At 40.1% G+C, this 19350-nt stretch overlaps 1 protein-coding gene across 3 annotated transcripts in view; it reads left to right on the top strand.

Moving 5' to 3' along the window:
• Window positions 1-4722: 4722 nt before the first annotated feature.
• LOC127806829 (uncharacterized) overlaps window positions 4723-19350 on the top strand; it is a 59051-nt gene continuing 44423 nt past the window's right edge. For 2 of the 3 annotated variants that reach the window (XM_052344362.1, XM_052344361.1), the window contains exons 1-5: window positions 4723-5113; window positions 5190-5284; window positions 5900-5999; window positions 6309-6413; window positions 6594-6756. In XM_052344362.1, coding sequence (XP_052200322.1) covers window positions 4951-5113; window positions 5190-5284; window positions 5900-5999; window positions 6309-6413; window positions 6594-6756 — 626 coding nt within the window. In that variant the 5' untranslated portion in view covers window positions 4723-4950. The remainder of the gene's footprint in view (window positions 5114-5189; window positions 5285-5899; window positions 6000-6308; window positions 6414-6593; window positions 6757-19350) is intronic. The other variant, XM_052344360.1, reaches the window with a different exon arrangement.

The raw sequence follows: 19350 nt of genomic DNA, 5'->3' as shown, positions 1-19350 counted from the left end.
ATTTTTATTTTTTTATTTTTTATAATTTTTTGTAACACGAAAGGAGATAACAAGAAAACGAGAATAAGGTAGCAAGGAGAAATAGTGAATAAGACATGAGCTTAATTTATGAAATGCTATTTAGATACTTAATCATGGCATTTAAAATAACATTTTGTATTAATATAATATATTAATATATAAATATTACTCTAAATATTAAAATAAAGTGTTAAAGTAATGTTTCGATTTATGCATACCTTATGTTCTTTCCTGACCAAAGGAGGATGATCGGAGGCGAGGCATGGGTTCCGGCGACGGGTCCGTCCGGGGGGAGGCTGACACCTGTAAGCACTCCAATGATCAAGTGAGTAAGAAAGTAAAGAGAGGTAGTGTATCAGTAGATCAGATATCAGAATATACATTGACTCTGGAGAAAGCTAATTGATATAAAAAGAAGAGATGTCATCATGCATGCATGAATCGTGCGCTTACAGGTGATGAGACTAGCTATCTGGCGCCGGTGGAGGTTCCCAGGTGGTAACATGGTGGCGACGGGACCCTCATTAATGTAGATGAGATTCGCCATTAATGAGGACATGATCTGGGGCTGCCGCATGGATACCCAGTGGGAGTCACAATGATGCCATGGCAAGTTAGCGCTGGGCCAATGCTAGGTTCAGAGGGAGGACCAAGATTGGGCATAAGGAAAGGGCTGAGATTGAGCTTAAGAAGAGGGCCGAGTTTGGGCCCGAACAGTCCACAACCCCCAGGTCGGATGCTTGAGTAACAAACATTCGAGCTAGAAAATGGAGAGTTTGGGCGATTCGGCGTGACTGTCTGATACGAGGCTCGACTTTCAAAATTAGATCGAGATAGACATGAGGTATGGGCCGAGGTAGACTCGAGGTCCGACGTGCCTGTATGATACGAGGCACGACTTGACAATGCCGAGGCGGACTCGGAAGTCGGACCGAGGTAGACTCGAGGTTGTAAGGGGATCGCGTCGGTCTGGGTCCCAAGCGCGGCTGGTAGAGGACCGAGGTAACTCAAAGTTGTGAGGGGAACATGTCGACCTAGGTCGAGAACACTGCTAACAGGGGACCGATGCGGGCTTGAGGTCCTGTGACGAACCGCATCGACCTAGGTCCGGAGCATTGCAATTAGGGGACCAAGGCAGGCTCGAGGTCCTGTGATAGACCGCGTCGACCTAAGTCCGGAGCACTGCAAATGGGGGACCGAGGCGGGCTCGAGGTCTTGTGATAGACCGCATCGACCTAGGTTTGGAGCACTGCAAATGGGGGACCGAGGCGGGCTCGAGGTCCTGTGACAAACCGCATCGACCTAGATCCGGAGCACTGCTAATGGGGGACTGAGGCGAGCTCAAGGTTTTGTGATGGACCGCTTTGACTTAGGTCCAGAGCACTGTTAACTAGGGCTCGAGGTCCTGTGACGGACCACGTTGACCTAGGTCCGAAGCATTGCTAACTAGGGATCGAGGCGGGCTCGAGGTCTTGTGATAGATCGCGTCGACCTAGGTCCAAAGCACTGCTAACGGGGGACCGATGCGGGCTCGAGGTCTTGTGACGAACAGCGTCGACCTAGGTTCGAGGCACTGTTAAGGGAGGATCGAGGCAGCTCGAGGTCCTATGACGGACCGCGTCAACCTAGGTCCGGAGCACTATTAACGGGAGACCGAGGCAGGCTCGAGATCCTATGATGGACTGCGTTGACCTAGGTCTAGAGCACTGCTAGCGGGGGACCGAGGGGGGCTCGAGGTCTTGTGATGGACTGTGTCGACCTAGGTCGAGAGCACTGCTAAGGGAGGATTGAGACAGGCTCAAGGACCTTCTAATACTTGTATTGAATGAGTTAAGAGTAATAAAATGAAAAATTCTTGGGTACCTTATATTTAGCGAGTCGAGTGAGTCCGAGGTGACCTAAGATCTATTTATGTTGTGCATGTTTGATACAAGGCTATCTTCAAGGACAATGCCCGAGGTTACTCGAGGTCGGGACTAGATCGAGGAAGCTCAAGGTCTGCAAATGCCTATTTGATACAAGGTTGTTTTCAAGGAGAATGGCCAAGGTTACACGAGGTCGGGGTTAGATGGAGGAAGCTCGAGATCTGCCAATGCCTGTTTGATACAAGGCTATTTTCAGGGAGAATGATCGAGATTACACGAGGCCAGGGTTAAACGGAGGAAGCTCGATGTCTGCCAATACCTGTTTGATACAAGGCTATCTTCAGGGAGAGTGACCGAGGTTACTCGAGGCCAGGGCTAGACTGAGAAAGCTTGAGGTCTGTCAATGCTTGTTTGATACAAGGCTATCTTTAGGGAGAGTGGCCGAGGTTACTCGAGGCCTGGGTTAGACCGAGGAAGCTCGAGGTAAGGAAATAGTTGCTTAGCTATAATATCTCCGTAGGCTAGCCGAGTTCCATGACCCGGGCATGGGCTTTCCTGAGAGTTGGGCCAAGTGGTAAGCTCCGTTGCCAAGATTGTTAGTGACTTGGTAAGGTGGAGTCAACATGGACAACGTATTTTGGGCGGGAACCTAGGCTTACAAGACGAAGTACTTATGTTGGTTGCGCTGATGCCTGGTGGAAGGCCCTGACTGGAGGGCTGGTTGCGGCTGTGCTTGTAGCTTGGCGTCACTGTGTCGGGTGGCTGATACTTCTTCCATGTTGATGTATCTTGTTGCGCACGTTTTGAGATCATCCAATATGACATGGGGTCTTCGGGCCAATGAGTCGGCGAAAGGGCCTGCTTTTAACCTGGCCATGATAGCGTATAAAGAGACCGTTGAGTTGAGATCCTTGATCTGAAGGGTTTCCTGAAAGAACTTGTTCATGAATGCCAGTAGTGGCTCGTGTTCGCCCTGCTTCGAGTTGATAAGGCTAGCCGACATCTTATAGTGAGCTCGACTAGTGGAGAAATAAGTGAGGAAATGAGTGGCTAGCTCGGAGAAGTTGTGGATAGAGTTCAGCTCCAAGGATGAGAACCACAACATGTTTGACTTCCAAAATGATCGGCACATAATCGGGTCCGAGCTTCTTCTTATTAGCAAGGTAGTGCTGAATATGGTAAGATGGTCATAAGGGTTGATGGTGTAATCATAAGGTTCCAAGGTATATGGGGGACGAAAGCCGTCGGGTAAAGGAACGACCATGATAAACTTGGAAAATGGGTGACTATGAGAGTATAAGGACGTGAAATGGGGGGGAATAAGAGTGTGGGTAGCCTGGTGGTGCTGTGGCGACCTCCTTCTGCATCGTAGTCGACCCCTCCGCTGGGTTGGTCACACTGTTTGTTTTGGGTTAATTCAATAACTTCATTCTGGAGTTGTTGGACTGTTTGAAAAATGACTTCCATAACAGCTGGGTTTTGTGGGGGGATGGTTGGTGTTATTCGGCTCTTGAGTGGGGGTGCTTCTTGTTCGCACCATGATATGGCAACGGAAAGGTTGGCTTAGAGGCTCTTGTAAAAGTTATGGGGTAGGTAAGTTTTACCAAACCCCACGGTGGGCGTCAGATGTTCATTCCTGACCAAATGAGGACGATCAAAGGCAAGGAGCAGGCTCCGGCGACAGGTCTGTCCGGATGACGGCTGGCACCTACAAGCACTCCGACAGTCGAGTGAGTAAGAGAGTAAAGAGATGCAGTGTATTAGTAGGTCAGAGATCATAACATATATTGGCTCTTGAGAGAGCTTATTGATATAGAAGGATGCGATGTCTTCATGCATGCATGAGTCGTGCGTTTGCAGGTGATAAGACTGGATATTAGGCTTCGGTAGAGGTTCCCAGGTGGTAGCATGGTAACGACGAGACCCTCATTAATATGGATAAGATCCGCCATTAATGAGGACATGATCTGGGGCTGTTGCTCGGATACCCAATAGGACTCACAATAATGTCGTGGCAGGCTGGTGCTGGGCCAAGACTGGGTTCAGAAGGAGGACCAACATTGGGTCTAAGGAAATGGCTAAGATTGAGTCTAAGAAGAGGGCCGAGTTTGGGCCCGAACGGTTCATCTTACAACTTAAATAGGCTAAACCTATATTTTTGTCCATGTACTTTCAATTTTTTGTTCTCATGGCCACTCAAACATTTATATGTTTCGATTATGCCATTAGATATATATTTTTAGTAAATTTAATCTATATACTTTGACTTTTTTTTTTTTTTTGTGTATGACAATTTGAATTTTTTATTGTCTCAGTTAGACTTTTTGACCTTAAATTTTGAATCAATTTAAACTTTGCACTTTGATGTGAATATAATGTGATTCGTATTTTGTAATCTCATTTTATAATATTTTTTATATATAAAAGTATATGACTTAAATTGACTCCAAAATTTAAGTATTAGGATGTAATTGAAATAACGAAAAATTAAGATTGCCATACAAAAAATATTAAAGTACATGAGTTAAATTAATTTAAATATCAAGTTTATAAATATAATCAAAATAATGAAAAATTCGAATAATTATACGGACAAAACGTAAAAATACATAGATAAAAATATAGATTTAGCCACTTTAATACAATGATATATGAATAATATTAACAAAAAATAATATTAAAAATAATGATGGATGACGGTGTCTTGTCCTTTTTAACTTTTTTTTTAATGAGACATCACATGGTATCTCCTTACTACTAGCATCATTCGTTAACGGGCCTGGGCCTGAAGCCCACGTGATGAGGGGCCGTCAGTCGATAATGGTCGATCTCGGTCGTTTCCGCCATGGAACCAGTAATAGAGAGCAATACCTCCGAGCCGAGCTCTGGATCGCTCTCCTCTCTCCACCCAAGATCTGCGAGAACGCGTATATAGGCGCTCGCTCGTTCGCCGTTCACCTAGCCAGAGCTCAGAAGAGATTCTCACACCGAGTTGACCCGGCGAGTGCCAAGGCCTACGAGTTAGCGTCGCCGGTGCCTGCCGCCAGGGCAATCCAGGATCCAGATGGCGAATCCGGATGGCTCCCCTCTCGGTCGAATGTTACTCGACGAGATCTCGCCGGTTGTGATGGTGCTCCGGACAAACCTCGCCGAAGAGGCTTGTCGGAAGAACGGCCTCAGCTTGATCGAAATGCTCAGCCCTTTTTGCGCATTCAATAACATTGACGGTAACAAATGGTGATGGGCGTTTCTTTGTCTATCCAATGCGTAATATTTATTTTTTTGAATTCGGATTCGTGACAGTTCCCGTGCGGACAGCAAGCGATCAACCGCATAGGATTCAGAGGTTCACGCTACGGTTATTCTACGCGTCTGACATTCGGCAGCCCGACGTGGAGGTGATTAATTGCTAAATTTTGATGTTCCAATTCGGATGTCCGTGGGAAATTGAACTTATGGAAAGTTTGAGTAATTACATTTTTCACCATTTAGGAGCTGAAGAAACAAATGTTGCACTGAAGTGAGCATAATGTAGTTAACTGTGTTAGTTGTTTCAGTGTTTGTTGTTCTGGAAGCCTGAACAACATGAAGACCAGTTACATTTATGCATATTTTGATATTTACTGTACATCAAGAGGAGAGGAAGGGAGGCTTAATATATTCCCTACAAAACGTGAAAAGGGTGCACCTGCATTTTCTTCTTTTTGAAGTAATGTCAGGAATTCTAACTGGTAACAACCCAGTTCAGTTATATGATTTCTTAAATTGAGGAGTAGGCAACGAGGAGCTTGCAGCATAAATAAAGGGTCCTTGGGAGATTCCAGTGAGCTTAGATTGCACTGCTATGGTGACGAGGCTAGATTGAATCTTGTTATCTACAAAAATCTGTTTTGCTTTAAAGTGGATAAAAATATTTGAGCACAATTGTTTAACTCATATATTATTGTTTGAATCTGTTAGCGCTGGGTTTTCTCAGTTTGATATTTATTGATGAAGGTTTTCTACTTGACTAGGTTGCCAAGGAGCGGTTGAAGGAGGTTATTACCCATGCAGGGGAGAAAGGTTTTTCAAACTTAAGTTCAGACCCACCACAAATTGAAACTATACTTGCCAGTAAGTTGTATGTCCTTGCAATCTTATTGTAACAATTTGAAGTTAGTTAATGATGTCAGAGGCTATATGAATGTGCAGAAATATTTGTTGTTAGCTTTCTTAGTCCTTTTTTTTTTTTTTGATTGGCAGCTTTCTTAGGTTTAAATTTACAACTGTTGCATCCTTCTATCATTATGTTCTGTAATAGTGGTCCTGGGCCTGTTCATGGACAGTTTTGGTTTGGTTTCTGTTAGTTTTTAATTGCAATCTCAGAATGACTGCTATATAAAAGTATATATGAAGTTGCTATGATATCTCTTGGTGGTGCAGCCTCTCAATCCGAGCTCTTACCCACATGGTTTCCATACTTCAACAAAGAGCTCGTACACACTGTTTCTTTTTCAGATCATGAAGCTTTTGACCATCCCGTGGCATGTAAGCTTTATCAAGTTTTCTTCCCATTCATATTCAAACACCCCCCCTCCCCTGCAGCCCCCTCACATCTCTCTTTCAAGTCTGGTAGTCATGGCATTTTTTTGTTGATTATGCTGTTTAGGTTATGATATTTTGCCTTTTTGGAATATTACTTGATTTTTGTTCAAATCTAACTTGCAGGTCTTTTGGTTGTTTCTTCGAAGGATGAGGAGCCTCTCAGTAAATTTGTTGACCTTTTCAACACAGACCAGTTGCCCTCACTTCTTAATGATGGTGCAATGGATCCAAAGATTCTGAAGTATTATCTCTTACTGCATGATAACCAAGATGACACTACAGAAAAGTACGTTGGCTCACTCTTTTCTTATTATGTTATTATATCAGAATGTGAAAGAAGTAGACATACATTACAAAAGTCATAGACAACAATTATTTATGTTAATTGTGATGCATTTGATGCCTAAGTATGACAAAAATTAAAAGGGAAATGAAATCATGGTTAATAACTCAATATATCTAGTTCTTAGTTTTTATAGATAACAAACTTACTCTATTGCAACAAGACCATTGTAACTGTAACAATTAAAGATGGGACATGAATTATTAAGCTGGAGCTCATGTTATTGTCTGTTAAATTTTCTTTTATTGGATACAATTATATGGAGAAAAGCACAATGATATCAGCGCGGTTCTTTTTTCTCTTAGAATAGCATAACTTGAGTGGTATACCATGCATGGGAGTGAGGAAAGATTTAATTTCACAGGCTGCAGATGGTGCTCTTGGAAGCCCCAAGGATCCTGGAAATTGAATAACTTCCATGTTTTAGCCTTTTTCATACTCTAATCACTTAAAAATTCAGTTTTGCCAAACAAGTATTGCAGCACGAGTATTGTTGTTGAAATTTGTTAGGCCTCCGGTACTGCAGACATACCAAAGGCGCTACAAGAATCAAAGGAATGTTGGTGACACAGCTGGATGGCGTAACAGCCAGCATGTGCGCCAAGGGTAGAGTAGGAACTTGGCTGGTTTGTGTAACAAACCAGCATGTGCATAACCAAATACGGTTATGGAGGAGGGATAACAACCTATAAAAGGGGATTAGAAGAGAGAGAAAGGTGTGAAGAATTTGGAGTTTTCTTGCAGGAAAGACCTGGGCCTCTCGAATGCCCAATCTTGTTGCTTGTTTACATTTTTTTCCTTGTAATTTGGAGTTGAAATACAGCAAAACTAGCCTACTTCATTGGAATCCTATCTATTGTGTTGAATCTCATCAAAATTCTGTTGTGTAAGGTAATGTTCTCCAAGCCTCCAATGGTCTTGTCTCAAAATCAGAATAGAAATATGAGCTACCCCTTAGTTTTATCCATTTTATTTTCAATAATGTCTGAAGATAAAATTAAGTCACATTGCACCAATAATTATTGAATGCACTTTAAGGTCCAAAATGGGTCTAATATTGCTATTATTTCATTTTTTATTGCATAAGATTTAGAGATTAACACTTTTGGGTGCCATGTTGGTACAATGCGAGTTAGATACTTTAATATACTCCTATGAAAGAAAATATTTGTATGGTAGCATATAAATTAATAGTTGAAGTTTGGTGATGCAGCGTGTAGCGCGTGTGTAAAAAACACACACCAAAATAAACTCTTGAAAGAACAAACTTCAATGGCCGAAGCTTGGCTTTCAAGAAGACGTAAAAATAAGACTGTTTTGTTAAGAAAATCTAAATAGGTTGCGGAAATTTGTATTGAGAAAAATTGATTACAAACTCTAGGTTCTAGGCATATTTATAGTGTTTGGTTAATCCAAATCCATTTAATATTTGTAAATAAAATCCAACTAGAATTCTAATAAAAATAAAATCCTAATCAAATATGAAATAGAATTAAAATCCTAAAACATATGAAGTAGAATAGAAGAAAAAAAATCCTAAAACTTATGGAGTTCTATTGTAGCGCTACTGTTTTGGCCAATTACTATTCCGGTCGGCCTTGGACTGACTCTTCAATATTAGTGACTACATCATTCACCTTCACTTGAGAAAAAATTCGACCTTGAATTTTGATTCGGGTAGGACAACTTCACGTTTGGCAAGTACAAAGAGAGATTAGCCACATTGAATGTTTGGAAATACCCAAACCCTGCCTCATTATAAGGATCAAAGGCTACATAGTATCGTGGAGGCCACCACAACATGAACAACTGGAACAATCCCTGGTTCAGAACCCTTGAACTTTTTTGCTGAGGGAACATGAACAAACTCTTAGCCCTATCTTCGTTGGCATGGGTCCAACCATCGTCATGTTTGTTATCCTTTGCCTCCATTGTATTATTACTGTTAGATTGAGGACGTTGAACCTTCCATTTTGAGCCCTTCTTTAATCTGGTAGATCTTATCACAGATCCTTCTCCTCTCACCAGCTTTCTTGTTTTTGACTCCTTAACAGCTTCCGAATTCATCCGTAGATTTTTCTTGTTTGGAGAAGCATTATTTTGCAACTGTTTCAAATAGAGGGTTATTCCATGACTACTAGCAGTCTCTCTATCACTTAAAATATTGATGCTTGAATCCTCCTTTGGTCCAAGCACTTGATCAGCTATAGCAGCAACTGCTACAACATTCTTACTTTCGGAATCTAATTTCAAATTAATACCGAAAGCAATTGCACTACCTGAGTTAACTAGCCTGGGAGATCCAACACCCCTATCCACAAAGAGACCCTTGTGACCATCTTGCTTTTGCAATCGCAAGGGTGAATATGTTCCTATTGCCTTCAATTCAACCATGCCAGAGCCTGAATAAACTGTAGAGGGATTTGCTACCATGACTTCCGTCTTTTTTACAGTCACAAGCCAATAACAAGAAACACCACCATCCTTGGATTGCGAAGCAATGCCTGAGCCCTCGGGACTAGGAAATACTCTAGTATGAGTTAACAATCTTGGAGTTTCTGTTATATTAGCAGCATAAACCAGACATGAGTTTATAAATGTTGAGATTGCTGGGACAACGTAATGTTTGAGATGAAGCTTCAAACTCACCGAAAAGCCATTCTTTAGTTTATACTCATCGTTTCCCTAATAGTTGTGTTGCTGCGCATTCCTCTTAACCCTTCTACCACTAGGGTTGCCTATCATACGATCAAGATCATCCTCATCGTCACTATCATCCATCATTGGTCTTCTAGGATTAACGAGGACAAGATTAATGGCTGGTCTTCTCGGCTTAACGTAGTCGGCTTGATTCACGCCATTAGTCCGGTTCCGGTTATCGTTAACTTGTTGTAAAACGCCCAATTGGTTGTGGATTCGCTCCAATTGTTGCTACATTGTACGAGTTATTTCTCGTCGTTATTCGATTGCTCTCCAAACTGCGGGCTGTCCCTGATCACCGTCACAAGACTGGTTGCTACTATTACTTTCAAGATTGGCTATTTGATTGGTTGGTTAACCGCTTTGATACCACTTGACGCAGCGTATAGCATGTGTGTGAAAAAAAAATACACCAAAATAAACCCTCGAAAGAACAAACTTCAATGGCCAAAGCTTAGCTTTCAAGAAGATGAAAAAACAAGACTGTTTTATTAAGAAAACCCAAATAAGTTGTCAAAATTTGTATTGAGAAAAATTGATTACAAACTCTGGATTCTAGGCATATTTATAGTGTTTGGCTAATCCAAATCCATTTAATATTTGTAAATAAAATCCATCTAGAATCCTAATAAAAATAAAACCCTAATCAAATATGAAATAGAATTAAAATCCTAAAACATATGAAGTAAAAACAACAACAACATATCCTGCCTTTATCCTACTATGTGGGGTCGGCTACATGAATTCTAGACTTTCATGTATTTCTGTCTTTTGTCATATCTTCATTTAGGCTCATACACTTCGTTTCAAACTTTAATGTCTCTCCCAAAGTTTTATTGTGTTTGTCTCTACCTCTTTTTTTGATTGGCACTACTACTACCTTATTACGAATAACTTCATTTCTAATTTTATCTTTTTTTGTATGGCCGCACATCCATCTTAGCATTCTCATCTTCGCTACGCTCGTCCTTTGCTCATGTTGGTATTTGACCGCCCAATATTCTGAGCCATACAACAAAACTGGTCTTATAGCTGTCCTATAGAATTTTTCTTTCAATTTTAATGGGATTTTACCATCACATAACACCTCCAATGCATTTCTCCATTTTAGCCAGCCTGCCTTAATTCTATGTGTGACATCCTCGTGAATTTCTCCATCTTTTTGAATCACTGATTCCAAATATCGAAAATGATCTTTTCTTTGTATGATTTGCTTTTCCAATTTTATTATAATATCCTCCACTCTTGCATTCTTACTAAATTTACATTCCATATATTATGTTTTCCTTCTACTTAATTTAAATCCCTTAGATTCTAAATTATTTTTCCACAACTCAAGATTAGTGTTCACTCTCTCTTTTGTTTCATCCACCAACACTATGTCATATGCAAATAGCATACACCATGGCACATTTGTCTGAATGTGTTTAGTGAGTTCATCCATTACTAAAGCAAATAAGTATGGACTTAGTGCAGAACCTTGATGCAGTTCCATTGTAATTTTAAACGGTTCAGTATTCCCTCTACATGTTCTGACCCTTGTATCTGCACTGTGATACATGTCCTTAAGGGCTTGTATATAGGCTATTTGGATTCCTTTCTTCTCTAAAACCCTTCATAATACTTCTCTAGGAACCCTATCATAGGCTTTTTCTGGATCTATAAACACCATATGCAGGTCATTCTGATGATCCTGATACCTTTCCATTAGGCGCCTCAGTAGGTATATAACTTCCATTGTTGACCTACCAGGCATGAAACCAAACTGATTTTCGAGACGTCTTTCTTTTCTGAGCCTCTGCTCTATTACTCTCTCCTAGAGTTTCATGGTATGGTCCATTAACTTAATTCCTCTGTAATTTTCATAGTTTTGAACATTTTCTTTGTTCTTGTATATAAGAACCAAAGTACTCTTCCTCCACTCATTTGGCATCTTTTTTAATTTAAGAATCGCGTTAAATAATTTCATTAGCCAAGAGATGCCCTCTTCTCCCATGCATTTTCATGCTTCTATTGGTATATTATCCGGTCTCACCGCTTTGTCATTTTTAATCTTTTTTAATGCTTGCCTTATTTCTTTTGAACTTATACGTCAATAAAATGTATAGCTCACGTTCCCTTTGGAGTTATTAAGATGTCCCAACCTAACTCTTATATCCCCATAATCATTGAATAATTTTGTGAAATACTCATTTCATCTCTCCTTAATCACTCCCTTATTCACTAATCTATTTTGGTTTTCATCTTTTATACATTTCACTTGGTTTAGATCCCTTGTTTTTCTTTCTCTTGTTTTAGCTAATTTATATATATCTCTTTCTCCATCTTTTGTATCAAGTCGTTTATATAGATTCTCATATGCTTTTGATCTTACTTCACTAGCAGCTTTTTTTGTTGTTTTTTTCGCTTCTTTATAATTTTTTAGGTTTTCTTCGTTACTTCACTGATATACAGCCTTATAACAAGTTTTCTTCTTTCTAATTTTGAATTGTATCTCTTCATTCCACCATCAAGACTCCTTAAGGTTTGTGGCTCTATCATTTGTCTCTTAAAGGACTACCTTTCTCGTGCTTCTTAGAGCAGTAGCCATTTCCCTCCATATTTGGTTTGCCTGTCCTTCTCTATTCCATTCCCTTCTACCCCTTAATTTTTCTTTAAAGATTAATTGTTTCTCCCTTCTATCCTTAAAACATATGAAATAGAATAGAAGAAAAAATCCTAAAAAATCTAAAATCCTAAAAACTTATGGAGTTCTACTATAGCGCTACTGTTTCGGTCGGTTACTGTTCTACTTTGGGTCAAGCCGGCCTTGGGCTGGGTCTTGAATATTAGTGACCACATCATTTGGGAATGGGGAACAATCCTGTCTTGGAGGTCTTGGGTTCAGATCTCACCTAGTTCACCTTGGACTTGTGGTTCATAGTTGCCAATATTGGGAACTTACTTTGTAAGGTGGCTCCAATGATGCCCTATCTTAGAGAGGTTCCTTGTCAGAAAAATGGAGCATCCATTATCTTGTTAGAATGGTTTAATAAATGTTTATGACCTATGCCTTTTAAATTGTGTTTATAAATTTGCGTGCATGAGAAAAAATGATGATTAATAGATTTTCCCTTCCACTTCAAGTTATCAGGGCCTTTTTTATTTTTATTTTTTTAGGCATAGGATTTATTGAGAGTACTAACATGGAAGTGAAATATTTTAGAGGCTTGAAGAATGTGAGGGCCAAATTTCTTCAATAAATAGAGAGAAAAAATGAGAATAAAGGGAGAGGAAATAAAATTTGGGCATTGTCTATCCCAAATGTTTTGAACTAGTGAACTTCCAAGATAAAAAAATGGAGCAAACTCTAGCTGGCTTTCTTGTTAGTTAACAAAGGGGTGTTTGATAAGTTTATTAGAGAATGATGGTTCATAACGCTTTCAATGGATTTAATGGCTAAAGCTGAGATATTGAGGGAGAAGAAGAAAGCCAAAAACTTTTATTCAATATCAATCCAAATTGTGAGTATTTCTTGTCAAGAAAGACGTGAAGAATGGCTATCAATCTTATTTTCCCTTGAAGGGTTAGATAAAAATATATACAAGACTTTCTACCATATTAGGAAGTTTCTAAGAAACAGAAATAGGGAAGTTTCCAAAACTGATTAGGAAACTTAGGATATAACAAATATACATCAATCTATCTTCTAGAAAATATATTCTTGGTTTAGGAAACCATTATCAATCACCAACAATCAATTACTGTCAATCACACATTGTTAATCAAACCCAATCACTGTCAGTCCAATCTTGTCCGAGAATAAGGGCGAGATTAGTTGCTTCCTTGTTGACACTCCCTCTCAAGATTGAGAGTGGATTTCATACATCCCAATCTTGCTCATTAATCTGTGGAAACCAGCTGTAGGTAGTCCTTTAGTCAACCCATCTGCCAATTGGTCACTCGTGGATATATAAGGGGTACAAATTAGGCCACTGTCCAATTTTTCTTTAATGAAATGTCTATCTATTTCAACAATCTTGTTGAATTGGATTATGAGTAATGCTGATTGCTGATTTATTATTACAATAAAGTCTCATAGGTGTTGTCCACTCAATCTTGAGATCTCCCAACAATATTTTCAGCCACAATAACTCAAATTTCTAGTGCCATAGACTTAAATTCGGTCTTTGCACTAGATTGAGCCACTATAGTTTGCTTTTTGCTCCTCCATGTCACCAAATTTCCTCCTAAAAAGGTACAATAGCCCGATGTGGACCTTCTATCCGCAAGAGATCCTGCATTGTTGGCATCCATGTAGGCTTCAAGTGATATGGCCTCTCCCTTTTTGAAAAAATACCCTTCCCCGGTGTCCCCTTTAAGTAATGTAGGATCCTTGGGGTTGTGCAGGATCCTATACACTGCTCTTAGGTGAACCTCCTTGGGGTTGTGCGTGAATTGACTGACAACTCCCACTGCATAGGCAATGTTTGGCCGAGTATGAGCTACATAGATTAACTTCCCAACCAACCTTTGATAGGACCCTTTATCAACTATGTTGTCTTCTAAAGCTTCCCCCAACTTGTGATTTGGTTCAATGGATGTGTCCACTGCCTTGCAACCAAGCATTCCAGTCTCGGTTAGGAGATCTACTATATACTTTTGCTGAGAAATAAATACTCCCTCTTTTAAATGTGCCACTTCTATGCTCAGAAAGTATTTCAGCCTCCCCAAATCTTTAATTTCAAATTCACTTAGCAAACACTCCTTTAACTTGCTCATGCCTTCTTTATCACTGCCAATGACCACGATGTCATCCATATACACTATGAGAATGTTGACTCCCCATGTGGCTGAGTGTTGAATAAAAAGAGTGTGATCCCCTTGGCTTTGCTTATATCTCATGTCAAGCATTACATTTGTAAATTGACTAAACCAAGCCCTTGGGGATTGTTTCAGCCCATAAAGGGCTTTTTTCATTTTGCACATTATCTTTTTCTCAGTTGTTGGACCATAACCCGGTGGTACTTCCATGTAAACTTCCTTTTCCAATTCCCCATGTAGAAATGCATTTTTGACATCATATTACTATAGTGGCCAACCTAAATTAGCTGCCAGAGATAGGAGAACCCTGACTGTGTTTAGCTTTGCAACCGGTGCAATGGTATCTAGGTAGTCTACCCCATATACTTGTGTATACCCCTTAGCCACTAAGTTGGCTTTGTATCTATCCAAGGAGCCATCAGACTTACATTTCACCGTATACACCCATTTGCAGCCTACTGGATGATTTCCTTTAGGTAACTGCACAAGCTCCCATGTTTGGTTTTTTTCTAGGGCTGTCATCTTAGCTTTCGTAGCATTCTTCCAATTCTTATTCTCTACTGCCTCAGAAAAAGTTTTTGGGATAGGAATGATATGAAGATTGGTAGGAAAAGCTTTGTGTGGGGATGACAACTTAGAGTAGGATAAGAACAAGTGTAAGGGATGTTTGGTGCAGGTTCTAGTACCCTTTCTAAATGCAATAGGCCAATCAAGATCACTATAAGAGGTGTTTGTCTCGATTATAGGTTCAGTAGGTTCAATAGGCTCATCATCAGGTATTAAAAAATAATCAAAGGAATTACCTAGTGATTTATCCGTAGGACTATCTAAACTGTTAGTGTTGTTTGGAGCAGGGTTAGGGGCTTGCTTTGGATGCTGAGGCTTACATAGGTGCAAGGTTTAGCCTTTTCCTTCTTAAGTACACCTACAGTGGTTGAGGAGTTTTTGGTGAAGATTCCTCTGCCCAGTGAGTCCTTCAAAGTAGTTGAGGGAATTGTGAAGGAAGATAACTTAGGGTCGGTAAAAATAAAGGACTAATCCTTGACTATAGCTAGGATCTGTTCCTGAGAATTGGAATGGCTAAAGTAAGGACCATTTTCTTCAAAAGTTACATAAGCTGACACAAATAATTTCTTGGAGGGTAGATGATAGCACCGATAGCCTTTTTGAGTAGGGGAATATCAAATAAATATGCACTTTAGGGCCTGAGGATCCAATTTTTTTGGAAATTGTTGGAAGGCCGAGCTGATGAGGCCGAGCTACTGAGTTTAGGGCCTGAGGATCCAATTTTTTGGAAATTGTTGGAAGGCCGAGCTGATGAGGCCGAGCTACCGAGTTGATGGAAGGCTGAGCTGATGAGGTTGAGCTGCCGAGCTATCGAGCTAATGGCCGAGCTACTAAGCTCGTTATCATCTGCTGTTATATCTTATCTTTCATTTTATTATATTTGTTTGTATTTAAGGTTGTTGTAATCTAGTCCTAAAAAGTAAGAATCTAATCTCTAAAATTTAGGAGAATTCTTAGGATTTACTGTGTATATATTTGTGGCATTCTCAAGGGAATAATTGACGGAGTATTATTCTTTCAAAAGAAAATTTCTTCATGATATCAGAGAAGGAATTATTTCCTCCTGTTATCAAACCCTAAGTAGTCAGTTGCTGCAGCGACCAACCACCTCTTAATCTCCTTTCTTCCTTCTACTTGATAGTACCAAGAATTCTTCTACAATGGCCCATAACAGCAGTAAGTCTATCCAGATTATTCCTGCACCAAGCAACAATGCTGTAACCATGGATAATAATAACATGATTGCTATTACGGGACACAAGCTCAGCGGTTAGAATTATCTGCAATGGTCACAATCAGTGTTGATGTTCATATGCGGCAAGGTCAAAGATGGCTACTTGACCGGAGTCATAGCCAAACTAGGAGAAGAGGAACCATGATACCGAGGTTCGAAGATAGAAAATAACATGGTGATGTCTTGGCTCATCAATTCTATGACGAATGAAATAGGTGAGAATTTCCTTCTTTATGATACTGCACAAGAAATTTGGGAGGCTGCTGAGGAAGCCTATTCCCATATCGAAAATACTTTGGAGTTATTCGACATAGAAAGCATGCTTGGTGACCTAAGGCAAGGTGATTCCCACGTCACACAATACTTTAATTCCTTAAACAAGTATTGGCTTCAATTGGATAAGTATGATACTATCCAATGGAAGTGCATAGAGGATTTAGCAAAAGTACAAGAGCATTTTGGAAAAGAAGAGGCTGTACAAATTTCTCATCGGTTTGAATAAAAACCTAGATGTTGTACGTGGGAGAATTCCTAGAACAAAGCCCTTGCCAAGTCTTAGAGAGGCCTTTACTGAAGTCCGAAGGGAAGAGAGCGGGATGAAGATTATGCTCATGTCTACAAGTCTAATCTTGGAGCAATCGGCTCTAATCACCCGATGAAGCCATCGAATTGCCTTCAAACAAAAGAAGGGCCGACCTTGGTGTGATCACTGTCACAAGACAGGACACACTAAGGATATTTGTTGGGAAATTCATGGTAAGCCACTTGATTGGAAGCCAGCCCATGAAAGGAAGTGTAGAGGTGCTTTAGCTTCCACTGAGGAAACCACAACAACCTCATCAGCTTCATCACCTAATCTGTTCAGCAAGGAACAGATGGAATGGCTTCAAACTATGTTCGAAAAGACCCCATTTTTTCAGCCCTCTAACTTGGTGTCCGATTCCATAGCCCTTAAAGGTAAATCATCTCATGTTTTAACTGCCAAAAGTGAGTTTTCTGCTGTATGGATTGTTGATTCAGGGGCTTCTGATCACATGACTGGAGAATCTAATATACTAACTAATTTTCAACCCTGCAAGCAAGATTGGGTGGTAAGGATTGTTGATGGTTCACTATCAAAGGTAGTTGGAATTGGAATGGTGGCAGTTTCAGATGATTTAACCCTAAAATCAGTTTTTTGGGTGCCAAATTTAGACTGCAACTTAATATCAGTGAGCAAGGTATCTACTGATTGTAATTGTGTGGTTAAATTCTCACAAAATTTGTGTGAATTTCAGGATCGGAGTTCGGGGAGAACGATTGGCAGTGCTGAAGCATGTTCGGGCCTCTACATCCTTAAAAAGACTTCTTCTAGCAGTAAAGTCGTTCAATCCAGCAACTGTTCTTCTCTTAAACCAGCTGTTTATTTATCTAATTTTCATTCCAATAATGGTGCTATCATGTTATGGCACTATAGATTAGTTCATCTTAATTTTGTTTATCTTCAAAAATTGTTTCCCTCATTGTTCAAGAATAAAGATCCCCATTTGTTACAATGTGAAATCTGTCAATTCTCTAAACATATACGAAACACTTATCCTAGCCAAGTTTATACTCCATCTTTGCCTTTCTCCTTGATTCATAGCAGTGTGTGGGGGCCTTGTAGGGTTAGAAACATTATTGGGGCTCGTTGGTTCATATCATTTATTGATGATCATACTCGCTTAATGTGGGTATTTCTTATGAAAGAAAAATCTGAAGTTGGTTCTATCTTTCAAACTTTTCATTCAATGGTGCAAAGACAATTCAATGCCAAAATTCAGATCTTGAGAACAGATAATGGCAAAGAATACTTCAATTCTATCCTTGGTCATTATCTTTCCCAACAAGGCATAGTATACCAAAGCACTTGTGTTGATACCCCCCGAACAAAATGGGGTTGCAGAACGAAAGAACCAACACTTATTGGAAGTTGCGAGATCCCTATTGTTCTCTACTAATGTTCCTTCTCATTTTTGGGGTGAGGCTATTCTAACGGTCACCTATCTAATCAATAGAATGCCCTCACGCATCCTAAAGCATCAAACCCCTAGTCAACTTCTTCTTGCTTCCTTTCCTCACACTCGGATCCTTTCACATCTTCCCCTCAAAAATTTTCGGTTGTTGTGCATTTGTTCATGTGCATAATCATATGAGAAGCAAGCTTGAGCCTCGGTCTCTCAAATGCATATTTCTAGGCTACTTTCCTCATCAAAAAGGGTATAAATGCTACTCTCCTAAACTTCAAAAATTCTTTACCTCCATGGATGTCACATTTATTGAAAATCAGCCCTATTATCACAAAACTGATATTCAGGAGGAGAACACTCAAGATACTTCCTTAGAATATTAGTTTTGGGATTCTATTGACTGCCAACTGCCAAGAACCTGAGGAGACCGAGGAACCTGAATCTAACACCTCTACTAGCCATTCTCCTTCTCGTACCAAGGAATTTCCTGCCTCTAATGTCACTGAACTGCAGGTTTACTCTAGAAGACAGTCCAAACCTAAGGAGAATGAGGCTCCAACATGCCCCGAGACTGTTCAAGAGGCTGAGCCAAAATCACTGGTAGAAAGAGGTAGAAATACAGCTGGTCAGGATATTGTTACTGTTTCTATTGATGATAAGGATTTACATTGACTTATTGCCTTGAGGAAGGGTGTGAGAGCATGCAAAAAACATCCTCTACAAAATTATATCTCATATAAGGGTCTCTCACCAAAATTCAGTGTGTTTGTTTCAAATGTAGACAAAGTGCAGGTTCCTAACAACATCCAAGAGGCTCTTCAGCACCCTAGATGGAAGGAGGCTGTTCTTGAGGAAATCAAGGCCTTGGAAAAGAATGAAACATGGGATATCACTGATTTGCCTCTCGGAAAAAACCCTGTGGGCTGCAAGTGGGTTTTCACGGTAAAATATAGGGGGGATGGAGAGATTGACAGATTCAAGGCTCGGTTAGTGGCAAATGGCTTCACCCAAGCTTATGGTATTGACTATCAGGAAACATTTGCTCCTGTGGCAAAGTTGAATACCATCAGAGTTTTGCTGTCCCTAGCAACAAATTTGGATCGGGCTCTACATCAGTTAGATGTGAAGAATGCTTTCTTAAATGGAGATCTAGAAGAGGAAGTTTACATGGAGATTCCCCATGGATTTGAGACTACACTTACAAAGAACAAAGTTTGCAAACTAAGGAGATCACTCTATGGACTT

Source organism: Diospyros lotus, chromosome 7 (genome assembly GCF_014633365.1).
Source record: "Diospyros lotus cultivar Yz01 chromosome 7, ASM1463336v1, whole genome shotgun sequence".
NCBI classification, from domain to species: Eukaryota; Viridiplantae; Streptophyta; class Magnoliopsida; order Ericales; family Ebenaceae; genus Diospyros; species Diospyros lotus.
This window is presented reverse-complemented; position numbering and strand designations above follow the sequence as displayed.